Below are 16,729 nucleotides of genomic sequence, written 5' to 3'. Positions count from 1 at the left end.
AGCAACAGTTGTTTCAAGTAGTGCTGGTTCAAGTTATTACTAGCCTGTTCCCATGAAATGCCTGTAGTAACAATGTGGCAGCCAGTCCCATACATGAGATCATTCCCACCATCCCTTTACATCCAGCTTTCATGGGATGGTTCAGTGCTTCCATAGAGATATTCCCTTTTGGCAAAACTAAACTGCAACATTCTGAGTCATTGGAAATCTTTCTGTGGGAGGGGTGAAAGAAACACTATATATTCAGCGTACCATGTGTGTGAATTGTAGCAAACCCAAGAAAGAAGCTGAGTGCAAGACTTCATCCTCGAGCAAAACAAGGTATTGTAATTACTTCTATAGGTTCCACATTTTCATTCTCATGGATATACTGTGGTGTTAGTAAATGCATAGAAAGTATACATGGAGGGGCTTTGCATGGAAGCAAAGTAATAAGGAACATATTTTAACGAGACAGCAGACACTGTCTAGAAGAGAGAATTAACTTTAATCTCTTACAGAAAAATAAACAAGAAGGTCAAATTCTGTTGTGACTTACATTTAGACTTGGCAGAATTTGGATTTTTAAAAAATTTTTGCTGGATAAATGTCTATTTTTGAGAATTGTATGGATTTAAATTGTCACCGTTGAGTAAAATTGGTGTGTGTGTGTGTGTGTGAGACGATTGTTTCATGACAGTAGATGTTGAGACTCAAATGTTAAAGCTTTCTAAACTGTTAAATACACAAACTGTTAATATCAAAATATACAAATTAAATATTCTTAATAAATAAATGAACAAACCATACTTATTTTTACTATTCATTTTGTAGTTCATTTGTAACAAGCCTAATTCAAAAGTATAAATCACTAATATGTTCCCAAGGAGCATTTTTCTTTCTTTGAGTATGTGTAATTTTGATTATGATTGATGGAAATATTTTTTTAATCAGTTTGTGTGTACGGTGAAATCAATGTTTACTGATAAAAATCTAATCCTTCCAAGCCTACTTACATTTTATGCAACTCCACTGAGTGATGTGTTAATCAGGATAGAGTACGGACCTGTGTATATATTAAAGTTACTGTATTCTAGTGTTATTATTTACATCAAAATAGTACTTAGATTGGAAACTGTCTGGGGTCTGGACTGTCTTCTTCAGTATCTGTGCTTTACCTAGCTCAATCCGGTCCTGCTCCATATCTGGGGCTGCGAAGGGTAATATAAATAATAATAGTGCGTATATTTGTAATCTACCTCCTCCCCACACACACTCCAAAAGGAATCCTTGCCCTGAAGAGCTGGAAATCTAATGACATGCATAAGTACCATGCAGAAAAATAAAATACTGAATAAAGTCAGAGTGACCACAAATTGTTACAGCTAGAATGTTTCACCGAAGGGATAGGATTTCAGGAGCTTTTTGAAAGACAAGAAAGGAATACATGGTATTTGACATATAGTAGTTCGCAGTCTAGCTCACTGAATATAGCAAAGTGTTCACAAACATTTGTATGTTTTCTGAATGGATGATCAATTTGACCATGTTTTTTTTCTGATTTATTCACTCTTTACAAACTTGCAAGTCAAAGGGCTTTTGTTTGCACAAACAGGAACAGGAATTGCCATAAACAATTGTATCAATGGTTCATTTAGTTTAGTATCCTGTCTCTAGTCATGGCTAATACCAGAGGAAGGTGCAAGAAGTCCCACGGTGGCCAACTATGGAATAACTTGCAATTGAGGAAGCTTCTGCCTAACACAGTTAGTTGCAGGCATATGCAATGAACCCTTATAATATTTGTATCATAGCTAAAATAACTATTTAATGTTCTCATTAGCCATTAACCATCTAATTTTCTCTTGAATCCTACTAAGTTCTTGATAACTCAATGGTACCTGTGGTAATGAATACCATGGGTAATTTTTTGCATTGTTTAAAGCTTTTTCCTTTATTGCTTTAAATTTATTACCATTCAGTTTCATTTAGTTCTCCTTCTTTCTTCTGTTATAAAAAGGAGCTGTTCTGTGTGCATCTACCTATTTCACAGGTGAGCAAGAGTATTCACTATACACTGTGTAATCAAGAAGTAGAAAATTACATGCAGTTTAGATGGCCAATCATACACCATGAATAACAGATAGCAGATGGTTGAAGTGAGCAGCCCGTAGACTGCTGAGCGGCTTAAATGTGTTCCTTCAACTCCTAGAGTTGCCTTCAGTTCAAAACAAAATACTTTACGCAATATGTAATAAGCCTGCAGAACTCATTGCCACAAGGTATCTTTGGGTCACACCTATAAGTAGAATCAATATATTTTATCAGAGGCCTTTTGAAAAGAAAAAGCTTCAAACATACTGTAAAAGGGTCTCTATGAAATAACTAAAGTGAGGGAAATGTGTTTTAACACAGACATGTGGCACATACTAAGGTCCAAATGACTATTTAGCTGCCTGCACTGAAAAGCCTAGCTCTCAGGGTAGCTGCACCCGAGAAACTTTCAATCCACTTTAGTTTCTTCAGTAGGAAATAGGGTTGGGCAGAAATCACCAGTATTATGCAATGAGCTGCCAGCTGAAGATGTATTTTCTTTTCTCTCACTTTCCAGGTTTCAAATAATGGCAGCTCTGAATGTGGCAAACACTGGTTTTGCCCTCGATCTTTTCAAACATGAGTGTAAGACACAAACCAACACAAATATCTTGTTTTCCCCTTGGAGTATTTCAACTACCCTGGCCACTGTGTACCTCGGAGCCAAAGGTAACACTGCAGATCAGATGGCAGAGGTGAGTTGGGACTACAGAGAATGTCCGCTTTTGAGCAATGCTGCTACTATTGAGAACATGCTTTGTACCACAGCTGGTGCTTATTGGTGTGGGTGAGGGACTGCTGTATTACTTTAGATGGAATATAGGGGCCAAAAGTCAAATTTGTTAACACAGTTCTGTCGCTGTCCAACATCAAACAATTTAAAACAAGGTTTGGAGATTGGTATAGAGAGACCACAGCCAGCTTGGTACCATGGCAAACACACCACTAAAACTCCTTTAAACCTTTTATTAAAGATACAGAAAAGAAGGAACAATAGTTAATGCATTTAAAAAGGCTTTTATTTTTAACAACATCCCTTGTTCTCTTTCCCTGAGCTGAAGAGAAAACCTCCCCTAGTCCGACAGCCTTTTAGATGGTGTTAAAGATGACATTAAGGCCTTGTCTACACTACAGGGGGTAAGTCAACCTAAGTTACGCAACTCCAGCTATGTGAATAACGTAGCTGGAGTTGACGTACCTTAGGTCGACTCACAGCAGTGTCTACGCCACACTGGGTCGACTGGCTCCACTCTCTGGTCAATTTACATTAATCTTCTCATTCCGGTGGAGTGCCTGAGTTGATGGGAGAGCGATCATAGCAGTGGAGACATGTCCTAACTGTCCGTCTGGGGACAAGGGAAGAAGTGTGCTGAAATAAGCTGGAATTGTCATTGTTGCTGTTGTTGTTAAAGCGTAATCTTCTTTCCTAGAAGGCAAAACAAGACACAAACACACAAAAGGGGAAAGAAAAGAACAGCAAAGATAGAAAATGCAGCTACTGTCTCTGGCTTTGACTCTCACTTGAAACCTTACTGCTGGAGAAACACAGGCACAGCACATGATCTTGTCAGCTACTTGGAGACCAGGAAAAATTGTACAAGTATCAGGCTGTTTTGGGCTTGGCTTTTAGCTGCCTTTCTGGCCTCAGGCTTACAGCAGTGTTGCAAAACATGCAGTCCTGGCTGGTCAGAGAAGAAATAAGGTGGGGAAGGAAAAGGACACAAAAAGAGTGTGAATGGGGCAAGGGGTGAGAAAGAGACAGTCTTAAATCTTAGGTGGTGTTTGGGATTCAGCTGGAGACAGTGGAGGTGGTGAGGTCACTTGGGTCCCTCTTTCTTGGCCCAGTCTGGTCAGGACATCTCTCAGGAATAGGAAGAAAAAGGTGCAATGGTGCCATGTTAGATCCTGGGGTCCCAGGAGACAGAGGGGTGGCAGCTGTGATGGTGACATTCACTCCCTCCCCTTCTCTTTCCTTTCAGTCAGTCAGCGATCACATCCATCTGCCTTCCCCTCCCAGTCCCAAAGGCTCTTTTCTTTAAGAACCCCAAGAGGGAGTGAAGGGTGGACTACCCCATCCCATAGGCGAAGCATAGCAGGGGGTGGGGGCACACAGAGGGCTTCCCATGCAGGGCTTGCTTTGTTTGGCCTGCCGCCAAGGGAGGGTGGCTCTGTCCTTCTCTTTCTGTGCCTCTCCCTGGGCACTTCCAGCTCGTTCGGCTCCTCCCGCACAAAGCCCAGGCCAGGCAGGGAGCTGAGGGGATGGGATGGAGCCACTTCTCATGCCAGCTGACTCCACTCAGGATCACTGTCTGCCTGAAAACCCAGCTGGGGAGGCGGTGGCGGCAGCAGCGCCCCCCCACCCCCCGACTCCGCTTCCTGCCCGGGCCTGGCTAACGGGGACAGGAGCAAAGTGAGCCAGAAACATGATGGGGAGAGGGAAGGGCAGGACTCCAACTCATGCTCCCTGTTCCTGTGTCCCGAGACTCCCAGGAGCTGGCAGGATTGGCTGCCCTGGCCCAGGGAGATGGGGCTTGAAGTTCTTCCCAGAGGCAATGCGTGGAGTGGTCATGTGCCCCCCCCATTACATTGTGTGCCCCCCTCATCAGGCATGAGTCGTCTATGCCCCATCCCTCATTATTTTGTTTGACAGTTAGCCTAATATCTGACACGCCACTTTTGGTCCACTGATTTCCAGTCCCCACTTTTCTTGTTTTCGAGGCATGATCTTAACACAGTCCTTGACTTGCAGGAGTGGGCCTTTTTGTTGGGACTAATTCAGTCTGTCTCCCTTTTGCAACTTTTCCTATCAAATTCTATTGTTATAGGTTATTGTGACACTTTACAAGCTCTCACTCACTTTTCACAGTTGAGCTCACAATTAGGATAATTTGGGAGGCCCAATTATTACAAGAGGACTGTGGCTGGGATCCTAGAGAGAGACAGGTACACCAAGCTGCAGTCTTTGAGGTGCACTGCCCTGTCACTGTACTTAAAGTTCTGCCCCCTCCCTCCACCTCTGAGAGGCCTGCCTTCCCAACCCTCCCTCCTACAAGGGGCAAGGACCTCCCCGCAGACTCCACGTAGCTCAGACATAGACACTCCCCCCTCCTCTGCCCCTGAGGCCAATGACCCCTTTCACCAAATCTACCTCATTCCCCTTAAACCATCTGCTCCTGGCTCTAAGGCTTAACCCCCCCAACCCAATGCTGCATAGCACTTCACTGACCCACACATATGTTAGCTTGCTGTTACACATTTTGGATGCTGCTGCTATATTTCTGGTTTCTAGAAAGTTGGTAGCTGTGGTGCGTTTATAGCATGCTCATCGGAGGGCCAGAGGTAGTATTCCACACACTATTAAGTCAGGCAGAAACTGGAATAAAAGATCCGTTCAAGCTCGGACTGGAGCCCACGCTCTGGGATCCTTCCCCCTCACAGGGATCCTCCCAGAGCTCAGGCTCCAGCCCAAGCCCCAATGCCTACACCACAATTTTACAGTCCTGCAACCCAAGCTCTGCAAGCCTAAGTCAGCTGACCCCACCAGCCACAGGTGTTTAACTACTGTCTAGCCATACCCTAAGTGACTAGCCTAAGACCACACAACAAGTCAGGGGCAGAGGCAAGAACAGAACCAAGATCCAGGTCTGCTGACCACAAGTCTTCTGCTTTAACCATAAGATCTTACATATACAGTGATCTATCTCTCACTGCATCTATTCTGTTTGCAATTCTCATTGTAGGTTCTTCACTTTAACAAAGTTGGAGGAACTCGAGTTGACGTCACAACCATAAAACCACGACGAGCCTATTCCAAAATGGAGGAGCTTCTATCAAACCCGTGTATCAGTGTTAAAAAGGTAACTCACCAAAACACATGTCGAAGGTGTCCAGGTTATAGGCATGTTCCCTTCTTTTTTAGACTGCCTTTCCTTCTATGTTTGAATTCACTTTGGTTTGCCTTTCTCCTGTTAAATGTACACAATGAATGAGTACAATATTCTGAGAGGTTTCCTCCTGTAATATTGTCCCTGATACAACAAGAGAGAAACCCTTCTCTTTTATGTAAATTGCAAAAGGTGTGACTTGTATTTCCTCATTTGAGGGACTCTGCAGAGTTGCAACCATTCTCTGTGTTTCTTTGCCTTTCTCTTTTTTTAATTTGTGGGTTTTCCCTTTCTTGTTTTTGTTAAATTTCTAGTAATTGAATATTGAAGTGTGCTCTGCACTCTTAAAGACATGATCCCTGCTTACAACAGCACCAGGGCTGCTCTCACACACGTAAATGCAGTGCTGGGTGAAATTAAGATATTATTGGCTCATACAAGAGACATGCGTGTGAGATTTTGAGAGGGAGAGATTTTCCCCATGACAATGCTAAAGAAATACACTGCTGTGCTGAAATGTTCTGATATAGATCAACTTATTGTGCTGGGTGTAAATGGGCATAAAAAATCATGTTAGAGTATATTTCTATGGCACCCTGACAAGTCCTTTATAGTCATTATAGTGTGCTTGATTCATCATTTTTGGTGTAAGGGAGAGCAAATCACAACCCCCTGTTCCAATAGGGACTGCTGCATCTCTGGTAGGACTCCCCCATGGTGGAGGAAAGATGGTCTTTTCACTAACTCCCTACCCTACAGTTCAGCACCTTTAAAGTGTGGCTGGCTATACAGAAGTCCTGACAGCAGATGATGGTCAAGGGTGTTAATGAATCAGCGCATTTGACAGCCAAACTCTTCCTGGCCAACACCACCACCAACAACACCACCAAAGCCCTCACTGGCGGAGAAGGGGTTTACTTTCTGCCAGTAGGAGCTTACCATACAGACTGGCATAAAGCCCAGTGTCTAGATCTAACTGCTCCCTATTTGTTAGCAATCATAGCTCATACCGTTTGCAACAGCTTATCATTGTTTTGAGGTTATGGAAATGCTGCAGGTGGGGCTGAGGGAACTTTCTGAGTGTTTAGAAATTTAAAATTGTTTCATACATCCTTCATTGTCATGTGCTTGTAGGACATGAATGTACTATGCTCCCAAATTCTGAGCCACATTGCAGTTTTTGAACGTTGATACGATCTTTATTTCTCTAATTTATTTTCTATAGTAAGTTTAATGGATTGTATTTCCTGTACTTTTCCCTCAACATCATTTTTTTAAAAGACTCCAGAGGCGATCCTGGCAATTACAGACTGGTAAACCTAACTTCAGTACCAAGCCAATTGGTTGAAATTATAGTAAAAAACAGAATGGTCAGACACAATATGTTGTAAGAGTCAACACAGCTTTTGTAAAGGGAAATCATGCCTCACCAATCTATTAGAATTCTTTGAGGGGTCAACAACATGTTGATAAGGGTTATCCAATGGATATAGTATACTTGGACTCTCAGAAAGCCTTTGACAAGGTCGCTCAGCAAAGGCTCTTAAGCAAAGTAAGCAGCCACGGGATAAGAAGGAAGGTTCTCTCATGAAACAGTAACTGGTTAAAAAGACAGGAAATGAAGGGTAGGAATAAACAGTTTTCACAGTGGAGAGAGGTAAATAGCGGGGTCACCTGAGGATCTGTACTGTGACCAGTGCTGTTCAACATATTTATAAATGATCGGGGGGCGGGGGGGGGGGGAACAGTGAGTTTGCAGATGATAAAAATTACTCAAGATAATTAAGTTCAAAGCTGACTGCAAAGAATTACAAAAGGATCTCACAAAACTGGGTGACTGGGCAAGAAAATGGCAGATGAAATTCAATGTTGAGAAATGCAAAGTAATGCACATCAGAAAACTAATCCCAGGTATACATACAAAATTATGGTGTCTAAAGTAGCTGTTATCACTCAAGAAAGGGATCTTGGTGACACTGTGGCTAGTTCTCTGAAAATATCTGCTCAGTGTGTAGAGACAGTGAAAAAACAATGTTAGAAACCAGTAGGAATAGGATAGATAATAAGAAAGGAAATTACATAATGCCAGAAATGCCACAGAGAAGAGCAACACAAATGCTTAAGGGTATGGAACAGCTTCTATAAAACGGGAGATTAAAAAGACAGAGACAGTTCATCTTGGAAAAGAGATGGCTGAGGGGGGATATGATAAAGGCCCTTAAAATCATGAATGGTATGGAGAAAGTGAATAAGGAAATGTTGTTTACCCCTTCACAGATCCCAAGAAACAGGAGTGACCCAATGATATTAATATGCAGCAGGTTTAAAGCAAACATAAGGAAGTACTTCTTTATACAGCACACAGTCAACCTGCAGAACTTGTTGCCAGGGGATGTTGTGAAGGCCAAAAATATAACTGGGTTCAAAAAAGAATTAGATAACTTCATGGAGGATAGAGGATAGGTCCATCAATGGCAGTTAGCCAAGATGGTAAGGGACGTGACCCCATGCTCTGGGTTTCCCTAAACCTCTGACTACCAGAAGCTGGTACTGAATGAAAGGTGATGGATCACTCAATAAATTCTGTTCAGTCCTTCTGAAGCATCTGGCACTGGCCACTGTCAGAAGACAGGATACTGGGCTAGATAGATTATTGCTCTGATCCAGTGTGACTATTCTTATCTTCATTTATTCTTAACTCCCATAGGTAGTAAGTACCTTGCAAAACTGTGCCCCAAATTACTGACTCCCTGCTTAACTTCCTTAAATAAGTTGACATCATAATTTTACTTGCTTCATGTGCAGCAATGCAAACAGTTTTCAAACTAACAATATCCGCCAATATTGGAATCACTAGTTCTACACATTTTGGGGCAAACTTTCAATGTGATATATGGGAATTTTTGGTTATGTGACTTTCATAAATGCTAATGGGCATCATATAGCTAAGTCTCCATGCACTGTGCAGAAACTGTACTGTTACTGTCTCTGTGAGTATGCTTTGTTTTTTAATAATCTCTCTAGATAACTTTATATTTCAGTGTATTACAGAGCTCCCTCTTGCTCACACAGTGTCTATGGTGTGTCCACTGTCTGGAGATTTTACCGATGGGTTTAGTGCCCCTCATTCATATCAACACACAGTTCACAAAAAATTACTTCAGTAACTGTACAGGATATTACATGCAACTGTCACCAGTGGAGCTATGTGCAATATATGATATTAGAAGTTCTGAATCACTTGCCCTAGAAATCGCAGATAAATAACCAGAATATTTCTTCCTTCTTTCAAGGCCAATCTGGAGAACTCAAGCAACATCCATGTAGGGTTTCAGGCACTTAGCTCTGAAATTAACCAACCCACTAAAAATTACCTGCTTAAAAGTGTCAACCAGTTATATGGAGAGAAATCATCACCTTTCAATAAAGTAAGTGAAGCAATTCATCTATCTGTGTAATGGGGATACAATTCATCTTTATGATTGGTCTAGGACAACAAACCATACAAGACCTAATGCAAATATTTCAATTACATCTGCAGAATGGTTTATTATCCTTTAAGATTTATTTCCCACTGACTCTTTGTAGATACTCATATCAAGATTACAGGCTTTTTTAAATCTGCTTTTCTGGACTGGACTGTATCTAAACATGAACATTCGTAAATGATTGATAACATATATAACTAAAAATATTTTGCTTCTGTGAAGACAGAGCTTTATGCTCCTAGTAAACTGTGTCATAACATGAACTCTCTTTTCTATTTGGCAGTAGTTGGCATAGATATATTGCCAAATAATATGTAAGACTTGTCTCTCTCTTGCCTTGAAGGAATATTTACAATCGATTAAAAAATATTACCACACAGAGCCACGAGCTGTTGATTTCATGGGAGCAGCAGCAGAAGTCAGAAGAGAGATCAATTCCAGTGTTGAATGCCAGACCGAAGGTGAGCTCAGGACTGTTCTTTTACCATTTACAAAGAGACATCATGTATTTTCCCACCCTAAATTGTTTGAGGGGAGAGAAAAAATGTTGATTCATTGTGTTACAGTCTGCATTTGAACTGAAACACAAAATGGCTGCTGCCTCACTGCCCCAGTTGGAGGCAGGCAGATAACTACATTTGAAAGTTCAATAACACCAAATCCAAAATGACATCTCCTTTCAGTTATAACACTACTCGCACCACAAAAGAAAACACTGATGACTACTGCTTTCCAGTTGCACAAATATTATGATAACAATTTAACCTTCATGTGTTTGAAGGCAATAAGATACCACAGTGTTGAGCCTGATACAAATACTTATACTGACATAACAAAATGTGTTTCATTTTGATGGGATTCCATGTAGAGAGGTTCATTTCCTGTTATAAACAGTGTCCTGAAACAGTATGACAGAGTACATTATGCTGAAATTCCTCAGAGGGGTTTGTAGGCCTTTTCTCCTCCAAAAATAGAAAGGGGTGAAGATGTTTCAGCACCAGGTTAAGGTTCTGCAGCCAGTGCGATAAACTCTGAGCCTCTTATATCTTTATACTGTACTTTTATCTATGAGCCTCACATAAAATTAGTTTCCTCTCTTGGAGGCGACACTGGATTTTTTGTATTTTGACACATCCCCACCTCTTCCTTTTTTCTTCAGTCTTCTTTCTCTGTCCATGAGAGGAACGTAGATTAAGATTACCAGTCAGGGTTATTACTAGCAAGAGGAAGCCTGAGTAGAGCAAAGTCACTGAAGGGGACCACAGAGCCCAGCCCAGTGTTTGAGGATATTTCACAATAGTCTCTTAAGACAGAAAGCTGCTCTACAAGTATGGTCTCAATAGCACATATTTCAAAACTCAATTCCTACATTTGCTCCAAGCAGAAAAGCTGCACAAATATATGACTGTGTCACTATTTCCTAAAGGTAAAATCCAAGCGCTATTGCCTGTCAACTCTGTTGATTCACTCACCAAGCTGGTCCTAGTCAATGCCCTCTACTTCAAAGGAAACTGGGCAAAGAAATTTAAGGATGGATTTACAAAGGAACAACCTTTCAGAATGAACAAGGTATGTGACTAAGCCATGAAATGTCATAAATGCTAGTGGGCTGGAACAGAGAGAAAAGCTAGGGAGAGACCTCAATCCCTCCATTTTCACAAGCCTGCCAGTCTCTAAATCCTCAGGGTGTCAGAGTTGTTTCAATTAAATCATAAGCATTCCCCTGCAGTATCTGCAATTCAAACAGCGCACTCAGTGCAACCAACAGAGGAACTGACAATACACAGAAGTGAAACTTAGGGTTCAAGTCTGTTCTCAGGCTGTCTACACAGCAATGTCCACCTAGAGTTAGTGGGACTTAAGTCAGCTCACCTGTGTCCGGGAACCCTGGGCTTGAGTGTCTACATTGCATTTTAACCCTAGGTTAAGAAGTTTCTGATCAGTGCTTGAACCTAGGGCTCTGGCATCCACACTGCAGTGCAGAGACCAGAGTCAAAGTAAACATATTCCAAAGTGCCTAGTGCCCCCCACCCTCCAATGTTGACACTGTAGCCTATTGCCCACCCTGTTTCCTAACTGTGAGGGTGCTACTGATGGGACTCAGGTGCCCACAGGCGCACAGGATACATAAACTGCATAATGAGCTCCTTTGGTGGCTGTCTCAGTAGAATGACTGCAGTCTGAGAAGGCTTTTACTGAACTATCTTCTAATCTCAGAATTGTGCTCTCCAGCTCTAGGCCGAGTTACATTGGCAGGAAAATGCCCAAGTGCACCTGTACTGAGGAGAATAAGGACATAGGTCTCCAGGGCTGTCAAACTATTGAAATGAAACTTTTCAATTCTTACTTTTTAAAATGAGAAGCTCAGTGAAGGTGTTTTTCTTTGGTTGCGTTTTTATTTATTCTTGTCTGTTTGTTTTGAAGTTTGACATAAAATGAAGGTACCTGAAAAGAAATCCCTGCCAGCTGTGGAGTGGTGAAGTGCACCCCCATGGCCGGGGTGCAGTGTGCTCCAGCACCCTGTGGGGATTCCTTATCCCTGCACCCGCTGCACCCCGGGAGGCAGGGATCGAGGATCCCCAGGGGGCTGTGAGAAAGTTTTGGGGCTAGCTCCCACTCACCACCCTCACAGTGCTTGCTGCACCCCTGCAGACGCAGCTCCAGGGAGGGCGGGGGGACTTCGGAGCAAAGGACAGAGAGCAGATTGGGATCAAGCGCTGCCCTGCAGGGAGGGGGAGCAACAGAGCTCTTGGCTCAGCACAGCCAAGGAGGGATGACCCCCAACATCCCAGTGACTGGGAGTCAGCTCCTGCTTGTCAGCTTTGCTCCCTGCTCCGGGCAAGCTCCACGCAGCAGCAAGGAAGTGGGAACAGGCTCAGCCAGGCAGTAAAGGCACTTCCAGCCACTGCTTTCGCTGCCTGCTTCTTTGCACTAGGAACTCTGGGATACATCTGGAGGACTTCTGGGTTCCGAGTCAAGTGAGGGCCATGTGCACACAGGAAACCAACAGGGCTCGGTCCCAGTTTAACGCTGTCTGGGGCCCTCCAGCCCTGCAGGATCGTGGGACCTAGGTCTGAGCCTTGGATTAGCACATTTACAGTGTGGACACAAGTGGGGGTTGCCTTGAGCCCCGACTCAAACCTGGGTTTAAACTGCTGTGCAGACATAATCTCAGTATCAAAACTGAGAGGTTGAAATATCAGCATAAATAGTGACAAATAATTTGGTTCTGTGAAGTATCACTTTTTAGTAACCTAACTCATTATAAGTAACACAGGAAAAATTAACGTTAATACTTAACTATATTGTTTTCACCTGATCCTTTAAAAGTGACATTTGTTCTCCTTTGCCTTGTTGCAGAATACAACTAAGCCAGTGCAGATGATGATCCAGAGAGGGAAATTTAATTGGACCTACATACAAAGAGTGCACACCCACATTGTTGAGCTCCCATATGTCAATGATGACCTCAGCATGCTCATACTGCTACCAGATAGCATCAACGATGACACCACTGGCCTTGAAATGGTAAAGAAATTAATCATATTAATATGTGGAATTCAATTGTTTTTATATCCTAGATGTCTATATGGCTGCTGTCTGAGAGTAGGTGATGCTACATTCTTGTATTAGGAACAGGTGAAAAGATCTGGGTCAGGAAAAAATGAGGACAGATCCAAACCTTGTCTAACACTCAGAGAACCTGAGCCTTTATTGACCTATGACAAGATTTTCATAGACCCAACACTTTTTTGCACTTCTTACTGTCATCCAGTCCGAGAAGCAGAAGCCCCAAAATCCTGCAAGAAAGGCAGTTCTTCCAGCCTAAGCAAAACCAGAGACTACAGGAATCCTTGACAAAAAGCCAGGATCGATGGGAACACTTCATACTAAACAAATATCTACATCTTTTGAAGGTTTCCCAGCACTAATCTGTAAGGACACCAGAGCCGGCAGTGCCCTTCCTCTGGCAAGACTCCCATTAACTTTAATTGGAGTTTTGCAAGGGGCAAAGCTCCGCTGGATCAGTTCCAAGAAGGGATGATGGGAATGCCCTCTTTTTTCCTTTCTAGCTCCCCTCTTGAAAAAATACTAGGTGGGCGGGTTTCCAAATATATTTTCATACAATCAATATTTTAAATAAGGAAAAATATATATTAGAACAACTCAACTAACAAATAGTGACTAGGTATATGTGTAATTAATTAACAATCATACTTTTTTGGTAGATTACATGCGGATAAGCTAGAATGCCAGAGTCTCAAAAGATGCAACAGTAAATTAACTGGGTACTATCATGTAAAACAGGACTCTGCTGCTATTACACTACAAATATTCAACACTGAAAGTATTCACTTTGTGGGGTCAGGAAGGAATTTTCCTCCAGGTCAGTTTGGCAGAGACCCAGGGGGGTTTCACCTTCCTCTGCAGTGTGGAGCATGTGTCACTTGCTGGTCTGAACTACAGTAAATGGTGGATTCTCTGTAGCATGAAATCTTTAAATCAAGGTTTGAAGACTTCAGTAACTCAGCCAGAGGTTATGGGTCTATTGCAGGAGTGGGTGGGTATGATTCTGTGGGTTGTGATGTGCGGGACGTCAGACTAGATGATCATGATCATCCCTTCTGGCTTTAAAGTCTGTTCGAACTTCCAGTTACTGCACGAACCTGCTGTAAGAAAACACGCTGCTTTACAGTTGAGAAGACACCTGTAAACTAGCCAGAAGCTTTTCAGTGATCTTCACGATATTTATAAACCATCTCTATAGTTTCTCCATTCAGGATTGTGAAGGACATCAAAGTTAAGGAAGTTTAATTTTCATTGTGTAATTTTTGATTTTCTCTTTTTTAACTAACTGTAGCTAGAAAGAGACTTGACGTATGAGACATTATCCAGATGGACCAGCTCAGAAATGATGGAGAAAACTGAAGTGGACGTGTATCTGCCCAGGATCAAAATGGAAGAGAGTTATGACCTCAAATCTACTTTGAGCAGCATGGGTATGCGAGATGCCTTCAGTCAGAACCGAGCTGATTTCAGAGGGATGACTGAGAAAAATGATCTGGTTTTGTCAAATGTTTTTCACAAGTGCTTTGTGGAGATCAATGAAGAAGGCACTGAGGCTGCAGCTGCCAGTGCGGCTTCTATGCCAGCACGAAGTCTCATTTCTGCCATTCAGTTTGCAGCAGATCACCCTTTCCTCTTCTTCATCAGGCACAATAAAACTAACACCATCCTCTTCTTTGGCAGATTCTGCTCCCCGTAAAAACTCAGATTTCTGTTGCTAAACAGGATCTTGCAGCAGCAGGAATGTACCATAAAGACAACGCCTCAAATGTCTAAATAGTTTGGGTAATTTTACTTCAGTTTCCTGTATTATTCGTTAATCTTTGTAGCTTGGGGAACAACAAATAATTCAAATTACTAAGAATTTTGCTCTTCTGTTCATGTGGTGAGAAGACTTGATAATATTGGGCTACGACTCTCAAAAGCACAATAAAAATGCACTGGTTGCTTTCTAAATGACTGCAAATTGCACTCTTTCTTAATACTGTGCAGCTATACAGTTTGCCAGAAGCTGGGAATGAGTGACAGGGGATGGATCACTTGATAGTTACCTGTTCTGTTCCTTCCCTCTGGGGCACCTGGCACTGGCCACTGTCAGAAGACAGGATACTGGGCTAGATGGACCGTTGGTCTGATCCAGTAGGGCCATTCTTATGTTCTTATGTTATAAAGCAGAAGAACAAGTTTGATCTAGAGAAATACATCTCAGGAATAAAACACTTACCTGTGCAGGCACACAAAGAGTACACAAGCAGGGCCAGATCTTCAGTAGGTGCAGATTGGACCACCCCTACTGAAATCAATGGAGCTAGGCCAATTATACCAGATGAGGATGTGGCCCACAGTCTCACGAATTATACTGAGTGAACATAGGCATGGCTAGCAATGCAATAAAACTATTTGAATATAAATGTTTTGTAATATTTACATTTCTAATGGCATTTTTTCCTCTTTGCAGACTGCTTGCAAGTGTTTTGTTTCCTCTGCAGATAACATGCCAATGGGCAAGTGCTATACAAGAAACAATTGTGTGAACTATAAGAAATAAAATGCATTTTTCTTACAACGATCTGCTTTGTAATAATTTTACTTTCAGCCAGCATTGTACTAGGGCAGTGTTGGGCAAACTACAGCCCGCAGGACAGATCCGGCCGCCAGCCATTTTAATCCAGCCCTTGAGCTCCTGCTGGGGAGTGGGGTCTGGGGCTTTCCCCACTCCAGCCAGGGAGCAGGGTCGGGGGCCGCTCCATGCGGCTCCCAGAAGCAGCAGCATGGCCCCGCTCCACCACTCCAGCCGGGGAGCAGGGTCGGGGGCCACTCCTGGAGACAGCGGCAGGGCCCTACTCCAGCTCCTATGTGTAGGGGCAGCCAGGGGGCTCTGCTCTGCCCCCGCCCCAAGCGCTGCCCCCACATCTCCCATTGGCAGGGAACTGTGGCCAATGGGAGCTGCAGGGGCGGCACCTGCAGATGGGGCAGCGCGCAGAGCTGCTTGGCTGCAGCTCTGCATAGGAGCTGGAGTGGGGACACGGCCGTTGCTTCTGGGAGGGAGCCGCTTGAGGTAAGCGCCACCTGGAGCCTGCACTCCTCAGCCTCTCCCCACGCCCCAACACCCTGCCGCAGCCCTTATCCCCCTCCCACCTTCTGAACCCCTCAATCCCAGCCTGGAGCACCCTCCTGCACCCCCAGCCGGAGCCCTCACCCTCCTCCCCGTACCTCTGCCCCAACCCTGATCCCCCTCCTGCGGACTGAACCTCTTGATCCCAGCCCAGAGTACCCTCCTGAACCCCAAACCCCTCATCCCCAGAGTCTGCACCCCCAACTGGAGACCTCACCCCCCCCGCACCTTACTCCCCCAGCCCGGAGCCCCTTCCCATACCCTGAACTCCTCATTTCTGGCCCCACCCTGGAGCCTGCACACCCAACCAGAGCCCTCACCTCCTCACGCACCCCAACCTCAGTTTCGTGAGCATTCATGGCCCACCATACAATTTCTATTCCCAGATTTAGCCCTTGGGCCAAAAAGTTTGCCCACCCCTGTACTAGGGACTAATTCTCCACTGGCTTCTTCTCGTTTTGTGGCAGAGTAACCTCACTGAAAGCAATGGAGTCACACTGGTGTAAACTAGGGCAATGGAGAATCAGGCCCTAAATATTTATCTGTAACTACAGTGCAGTATATTTATGCAGAACCCATACCATCATACATTTTGGTGTTGG

The 16,729-nt window shown here is 43.5% G+C and overlaps 1 protein-coding gene across 1 annotated transcript; it reads left to right on the top strand.

Moving 5' to 3' along the window:
- Window positions 1-289: 289 nt before the first annotated feature.
- On the top strand, window positions 290-15,578 carry LOC144261312 (serpin B10-like). Its single transcript, XM_077810730.1, has 9 exons — window positions 290-321; window positions 2,000-2,032; window positions 2,591-2,768; window positions 5,814-5,930; window positions 9,251-9,385; window positions 9,789-9,906; window positions 10,872-11,014; window positions 12,806-12,973; window positions 14,307-15,578. The coding sequence occupies exons 3-9, from the start codon at window positions 2,601-2,603 to the stop codon at window positions 14,709-14,711; spliced, it is 1,254 nt and encodes a 417-aa protein (XP_077666856.1). The 5' UTR covers window positions 290-321; window positions 2,000-2,032; window positions 2,591-2,600; the 3' UTR covers window positions 14,712-15,578.
- Window positions 15,579-16,729: the final 1,151 nt, after the last annotated feature.

Source organism: Eretmochelys imbricata, chromosome 2 (genome assembly GCF_965152235.1).
Source record: "Eretmochelys imbricata isolate rEreImb1 chromosome 2, rEreImb1.hap1, whole genome shotgun sequence".
Taxonomy (NCBI): Eukaryota; Metazoa; Chordata; order Testudines; family Cheloniidae; genus Eretmochelys; species Eretmochelys imbricata.
Note: the sequence above shows the minus strand (reverse complement) of the source record. Positions and strands in the feature narration are given on the sequence as shown.